The sequence below is a fragment of the Alligator sinensis genome, unplaced genomic scaffold, assembly GCF_000455745.1.
Source record: "Alligator sinensis unplaced genomic scaffold, ASM45574v1 scaffold699_1, whole genome shotgun sequence".
NCBI classification, from domain to species: domain Eukaryota; kingdom Metazoa; phylum Chordata; order Crocodylia; family Alligatoridae; genus Alligator; species Alligator sinensis.
In genome coordinates this window covers 585633-593417 of record NW_005842359.1, presented here as the reverse complement: position 1 = coordinate 593417, position 7785 = coordinate 585633, and the positions used below count along the sequence as shown (strand labels likewise).

The following is a 7785-nucleotide window of genomic DNA, read 5'->3' as shown; positions in this document are numbered from 1 at the left end:
GGCATTCATGCTGAAGTCAGTTGCTGGAAAGAATATTGCTCCACATTTCTTAGCTACACACACTGTATAATTTCAAAATAGTTCCTCAGAGGAGTACTAGGCTGGTCTCCACTGCCCAAATAGACCCATTTGCAGAGTCACCAAGTTAGACAAAAATAATACAGCAGTAGGATGAAGCCATGAACAATAACCCTTAGGGAAAATCAGCTCTTCTATTCCGAGCAAAGTTTTCATGGTTTATATTGTAGCAAGCTGGCTGGTAAGCATGCAACTTCCTGGACAGGATCAGAATTGCTTATAGATGATACATTTTCGATAACAACAGAGATTCTTTTTGGCACAAAAAGGAAGGGCGGCGTGCTTTGGAAACAAGGGCATACAAGTTCTCTCTGTAAACACTTAGAGAAGGTATTGGTAGTTCCCATTGAGAGGTCTAAGATGAACCCCTATAAGGCATGAAGTCCACATGCAGCTACAATATGGTAGCAAACTGACAAACAAGTCTTGTATAACCACAGATTTGTTCCAATAATCTCATTCTTGGGATACCAATACAGCCAGAGGACAAATTTATCATATCAGCTTCTAGTTAAGTCTATAACCATTCTACACTGCATGACAAAGCATTATTTCTAAGCACAAACAGATGACAAAAAGTCATTCAAGCAAAAGAGATGAAGATGCAATTTACCTCCAAAAACAATATGAGAATCAACAAAGGGTTCCATTTTGCCTACTTCATTCAATTCCTGTGTGTTTTTCTCACAGCTCTGTAAGGTCTCTTGAACATCTTGTGGAGGGGAAGGCTCCTTTAAGACAACAGTTGTGGTTTTACCCGGGTCATCTAGAACGGACTTTTGGATCCCTACTGGGAAGGTCTGCACCTCTACTCTGCAGCTGCTGCCTTGCCTTTTTCCATCCTCTACCTCAGAGACTGGGACTCGCATTGGTATTGCTAAAGGTCTGAAGAGAGACAAGGTTGACAGTAAAAGGAAATGGCAACAATGGAGCATATGATCCAACACTTACATGCCCCTCAAACCAGCATAAAATTCCATCCCTGCACTGGGCAGCACATAATTTTAAGCACATTCCTGAATATATAAAGGGCAGAAATAAAGAGGAACACAAGCTGGCTGAGTGGAATTTGTTTCCTGCCGAGTTGCAATTGCATACAGGGAAGGAATGTGTCTCTGTCTTAAGACACAAACTTTGCAGGAGGGAAAAAGAATCAGAAGGATGATGAAACCAAGGTCATAAAGAGCACAGTTCAAACAGCAATTTCTAGGGATGTGATTATACCAGGACCAGAATTCTCAACTTGACAGGAAACAAATCTTCAAATATATTATTTCAAGACAGATCCCATTTGTGACTGCCTTCCCAAAACACGTACCTAAACTGCAATTGTGCCCAGGTTCCTACTGAATATACTTATATAGCATTGTAAAGATACACATCATTTTAGCAACAAAGGTCCCAACTCATGAAAGCACTTGAACATGTATAAAACTTTAAGCACTTGGCTTGTCCTATTGATTCTGTATACTTAAACATGCATGCTGAGGTATTCTACTGGACTAGGGCCACAGATTTTTAACAATACAAAGTATAATTGCAAAGGGGACAATGAAACTACAGAGAGAAGTAAACTATGCTACCAACACGTGTTCCATGTGTTCACAGGACTGAATCTATAAGATCTCTCTTCCCCCAACGTATCTACAATCTAAAGATGAGAGACAGGAGAGAACAGGAGAGGCTACATGTAGTGCACGAAAAAGTAAGAAGTAGATTGAGGACTCATGTTTTCACATAAAGGCACTTGAAAGAGAGGGAAGGGTAGTTTATATGTAGGAGGGCAGGGAGTGCATTCTATTCAAACAGGTTAGTAAGGGAGAAGCATAAGCCTAAAATGGGGGAAGGCAGCGCAGGAGAGGCAGGAAACAAAGACTGGGAAAATAATAGGCAGCAGAAAAAGGAATAGCTAAATGGAAGAGAAACAAAGGGAAACAGCAAATTGGATATGCAACTGAAATGCATGTGCATACACTGTAGCCTCACAGATGAGCACTGGACTGATGCTCAGATCTGGGTTCCATTTCCAGCTCTGTCACTGGTCTGCTAGATGACTGTGAACAAGTCACTTCACTGTCCCAGCCTGTTTTCCCGCGAGGGAATAGAGGCAATGATGACACTGACCTCCTCTGAATTCAACCATTAAAGTTTCTACACAATGGGTGTGTCTACATGCAATGCTTAATGCACAGTAGCCTAACAACACTGCACAGTACCACATCACAACACAGACAGTGTTAATACACTAGTGTACAGTATTAGGCTACTGCACAGTAGCGTCACTAAAAAGGCGTTCACTGGCGATACTGCACAGTAACTCTAGTTACTGCGCATTTAGCTACTACTTCATTAAGCAAGTACTAAATTAAATGCGCAGTAACTACTGTGCATTAATGAACATGTAGATGCACCCAGTAGGTCCTTGTAATTATCAGATTAAGTGGTTGGAGCTGCTTCTTTTGTATGACATTTTAGGATTACAACATTCATAGATTAATATCTAAATTTGATAAAATTTGATTGCTTCAGGGGTATCTGCATGGATTGATTTTAGATTGCCATTAAATGATCTAATTGGGCAATCGTTCACGATGTATTGCACTGTCTGAAAAATCACAACCCAGACTGTCTTTGATTCTCCACTTATGGAGTAGGCGTCCACATTTTCCATGAAGTGTCCACATCCGAATCAGGAAGGACCAAATCTTTCTCAGTAGGTCAAATCCTGGCTGGAGGATTGTAGGGTCACTGACTATGTATTTCTGCAACAGGTTGTATTTGCCCAGGCTTCCCTCCATTGTTCTTTGGTGCTCTTATCATCATCAGTTCTTCTTGGCAGATTTCCAGAAGTTTTCTAGATTTAAGCCTATCCAGAGATGGCGTGGTGATGTCCTTGTTGATTGGAAGGTTTGGGTTACTGATGACCTTATGGTATTCTCTCATGCATGTGGCATTGCAGCAGAGCTGTGGGGGAGCAATGGCAATGACGTACTTTTTAACGTTCCTGATGTAATCCGCATAGCTGCATTTAACTGTGTATCAACAATCTTTGTGTGAATGCTTTTGCCCCAGACTGGGAAGCAATATTCTGCTGCAGAGAAAACCAGTGCTAAAGTAGCCGTTCAAAGTGTGGTTGCATTTGCTCCCCATGTTGTTTTGGCCAGTTTATGCACAAGGTTAACTCGTGCTTTCCTTCGTGTAGCAACACTCTGTAGATGTTCATGCAAGGTAAGGCTCTGATAGAGAGTTATGCCAAGATATTTGGGAACTTCTCATGCTTAACCTCTTCTTCACAGAAAGTGATGGTAAGTTTCTAGACGTTGTGGGTGTTGTTTAGATTAAATTAAATGACGACAGTTTTCCTTGGATTTGTGGGGAGTCTCCAACATGCAAAATATTCTTCAAGTAACTTGAGATCTTTGCAAAGATCTGAGATTTTGTGCTTAGCTTGGTAGTCTCACTTCAGTGCAGTTACTCTCTAGACTTGCTAACTGGAGAGCAGGATGCAGCTCTTTTATTCTAAACATACATTTCACCATAGATTTGAGAACCAAAAAATAAGTCTCAACATTTACACCCCAATTTTTTTCCCCTGTTTATTCCAAACAAGCAGGCACAGATCAGATTTATAAAAACCCAGGATGGAACTTAACCATGTTTGACTTTTCAGGCTTACCTGACAAGTGGAGATACTCCAAGCTGCCCATCTGTGAGGTCATCAGGCCAGCTGTCTTCAGCACCACTATCTTTCTGACTAGATGATGATTGAGACCTCAGATGGTACTAGAGCATGGAGCAATGGAACAGTCCAGTTAAGAGCTCCATAACAACTATGTACTATAGTGCAACAGAGTAAGAGAAGCTCTGATTCTGGACTTAATTTTTGGGATGCCAATAGTGGAAACATACAAGTACTTTAAATAATAAACTTGCATTTTCAGACTCTCCCATTTAAAAAAAAAGGGGGAATTCTGGAGTTATTTGGAAAAAAAGATATAGGACACTGCCCTCTCCAAAAGTAAAATGGAACAAGCCAGAAGTGAGGAGCCAGGAGACTGCACTGACATGCCTCTGAGGAACATAATCACTTTATGAAAAGTTTAAGTTTTGATTTAAAAAAACCTAAAACAAGTTTCTAGCTCTTATAAAGGGGAAGTTTGCTTTCCAAACCTGAACTGATGTAATATTGTTTCAGTGAGACTGCAGCTCCAAGAGATCCATGAACTCTCTGCATTTAGCTTACAGTGCTGTCATGTCTGACATCTAATGATAGTAATTTAAATGTCTTCATAGTTAAACTGTTTCACTGTAGACTACAGTATTGTGGTAGCAAACAGAAGTCCTAATCAGGAACTAGGACCTTGTGTTGGGCACTGGGCAAACAAGGAAAGGAGAAAATGGTCCCTGTCCCAGACAGCTAAATGTTTTTTAGCTGAGGACTATTCTGGAAAACTTGAAGCATGTGTGGTACTGGGAGAAAATACCACCTGTATTCTGTCATGGTACCAGACTTGGGATCTCACTCACACTTAATGAAGGCCTGACCTACCCACAGATTATATCCATCATAGTAGTTAGGGGCATGACGGTGTTTGCCAAAATAGTTAAACCAGTACAATCCCTAGTGTGGATGCGGTTATATCAGCCTTTCTTACTCCCATTCCTGTGTGGCCTTAGACTGTACCTACTTTGGTACCAAGTGAAGATTTCAAATAGTTACACAGATGTAAACTGATCTACACTGCAAGTTCTTGCTGGCATGAATACTGTTAGTTAAATGCATGTGTCAGGTGAAAATCACCCCCAAAACCATTACAATTTTTTCAATACATCACACCCCCAAATACAACATGAACCTTGCTTTTAAGAGGCAGAACAAAAAAAAAAAAACTCTTTCCTTGACAGCCTCAGCCAAAGTTGGGGGTGGGAGAAATATACACAGCCAACAATTAGGGAGTCCTGCAGCATTACTTTCTCCCACCACCTAAACTGGCAGAGGCAGAAACTGCTACTATTATTATCATACTTCCTCACTTATAATGCAGTCCCCAATTTCCAGAACCAGTATAAGGGAAAGGTGCATGTAGTATTAGAGAAAATATGGTAAAAGCCTACAGCTTCTACTGACAGGTGTTCTTCTGCCAGTACAAGCTGAATCTCCAACTGAGCCCTTGTATGCTTGTAGTTGCCAAGTCAGAAAAGATAAATCAAAACGATTGGAGAGGGGCAGCTTAGAGTGGAAGGACACCAATGAAAATGCTGCATTGTGTTCTCAATAAGCAGGACCAGTAAGATTTTTTTCAAAGAATGAAGTCAGCAATTGTCATTATATAAAGAGCCAGACACATTCCTTCTATCACAGAGTGCTACTATCCTGAAAGCTTACCTCAGAGAGTCTGCTCATCTTAATTGCAGTCATCAGGTTACCATTCATAAAGTCCTCTAGTTCTTTAAGAGTCTTATTCTGTATCAAACAAGGACTTAAATTAAAAGATAAATTCCTTTAGTTTTAATTTAGAGCAGACAGAAATGTGACTCAACCTTACAGGGGAACATGGATATGAAAGTAGGTTCCATCTACATTAAAGATGGAACTGTGTTTTAACTCCAGCTACAAGAGAGAATGGAATCAAGGTTTCATGGTACCTTTTAAAAGAGAAAATAGATATTAAAATCTGGTATGTTTTGACAGGGAGGGAGAGGGGGCAAATAAATTAAACAAATGTACTCTCTACTTGGTAGTCTCTGTGGAAGTCATGGCATTAGTCTCATACCAGAAAACATAATTTTTGCCGCAACACAGCATTCTGAAAGTGACATCTCTCCACTTCCTTCTGTAGTGACATCTTCTCATAGACCAGCCTCTGGGTATTTGCCCTCTCAGCACTGAGGGCCAAGGCCAGAGCTTTATTATTGCGTTTTAAGGAGACCTTTATGGTAGAAGAATTGTCTACAGGGAAAAGAACAAATAGGTATTTTGTTACACAATTCTTAATGCTGTGCCCCTTACAGAACTAATCTACAGTAATCAAAGCCCCAAATGCTACCTTTCTGCATCTCAGTGAGGCTCTGCACAGGCATCAGGGACCACCACATACACTTCTGTAGGTAATCAGAACCCACATTCTCATTTGTGCCTCTTCTGCCACTCTTACTATAATGATGTTTTCTGTGGCCTATCCTAATCTCAGCGTACAAACTAACACATGTACAGACCCCCTTCTCATACATCACTAGCAAAGTAACATTGCTAATCCATGGACAGCACCAGTGACTCCCCATCCACTGTAGGGATTTTCAGAATTGTCCCAGTTCATTAAGAAGGGGGAAGAGGACAGTGAGCTTTCATAGAACAAATCAAGCTCACAGCAACTTTCATTTATATTGAGCCAGTCTCCCTTCACCCAGTCACACTGTGAAATATTTTCAGTTCCTGCCATAATAGGAACAACCTTCCTGCATCTTTTCACCTTATCTACCCTTCTCCCACTTTTAAGCTCTCCCCTCCCCATCTCTCTATTATTATTCTAACTTCACTACTTATTTTACATTCATGGGATAGTCTGGAACACAGGTTACTTGAAGGAGTATATGTGATGTGAAGCTCTGATCCATGGCCTTTTTCATGTAAGTAAATACCTGTGTCCTGCACAGACACATTGGCTTCAATGGCATTATTTCTGCCCTGCAGAAAACATTTCAGGATCAGTACCTGAAGTTGCATTGTACTGAAAAAATGAACACACTGTTCAAAGTTAGTTTTCAAGTAGGATGCTACTAACAGAAGCCTGAGAGAAAGCAACTGCATTATGAAGTGCATCCCTCCATATCTGAGAAGAAAGGACAGTCCTGTTCAGCCATCAAATTACTGTTGCAAAACTGAAGACTGATTTTACTGGTAAGGTGCTGGTCTGGGATTCAGAGGACCCGTGTTCAATTCTAGGCTCTGCCACAGACTTTCAGTGATCTTGGGCAAGTCACTTAACCTCTCCATGCTTCAAATCCCCACCTGTGAAAGGGGCAATAGCAGCTCTTCTCTCCCCATTTTATACGTTTTAACAACACACTCGCTGGCCAGACAACTCTGGGCTAACAGCACCTAGTGCAGCAAGGCCCAGATCTTACTTAGGGCCTCTCAATGCTAATCGAGTACAAACAAACGCTCACTCACTTATGATTTTAGTTTTGATCTTCGACACGATGGAAGCGTTCAGCTTTGCAGTCTTTAGAGCACCGTTTTTCTTCTCCCTCATCCGCTCTCGCACGCCGCTTAGCAAGAAGAGAGACGTTTCCGTGCTTTCCGTGGACGCCATGGCCGAAGAGCCCCGTTTCTCTGCAACAGATCGGGGATAGATACCCAACGCAGTTAGCGCTTGCCATTTTTTCCAGAAAGCAAAGCTGCTGACACCAGCGAACAACACTCCACCCCCCCCCGCCAACATATGGATGCCAAAAGGATTAAAAAGGAGTTTTCATTTTTCCTACGGTGACACGCTGGCACTCTGTCTTTCCTAAAGTGCGAAAGGTGGCAAAGCCCTTGGGCACTGGCAATGTGCTAGGGGCCACTTCTACGCCCTGGCGAAGAGGTGGGTGAGGGCCCGGCCTTTCCCCACTCAGAGCCTCAGGGCAGCTCCATTGTCTGACTAGAGGAAAAGCCAGGGGGCGGCTCCTGCGTGGCAGAGGGCTCGGGGCACTCCCCAGCCCCGG

At 42.0% G+C, this 7785-nt stretch overlaps 1 protein-coding gene across 4 annotated transcripts in view; it reads right to left on the bottom strand.

Moving 5' to 3' along the window:
* LOC102387197 (shugoshin 1-like) overlaps positions 1–7785 on the bottom strand; it is a 22605-nt gene that overhangs the window by 9642 nt on the left and 5178 nt on the right. For 3 of the 4 annotated variants that reach the window (XM_006029130.3, XM_025210586.1, XM_025210585.1), the window contains exons 3-7: positions 7250–7411; positions 5853–6028; positions 5465–5542; positions 3755–3861; positions 692–963 (exon numbers count right to left, since the gene is read on the bottom strand). In XM_006029130.3, coding sequence (XP_006029192.1) covers positions 692–963; positions 3755–3861; positions 5465–5542; positions 5853–6028; positions 7250–7391 — 775 coding nt within the window. In that variant the 5' untranslated portion in view covers positions 7392–7411. Of the gene's footprint in view, positions 1–691; positions 964–3754; positions 3862–5464; positions 5543–5852; positions 6029–7249; positions 7412–7563; positions 7727–7785 lie in introns of those variants that run through there. The other variant, XM_006029131.3, reaches the window with a different exon arrangement.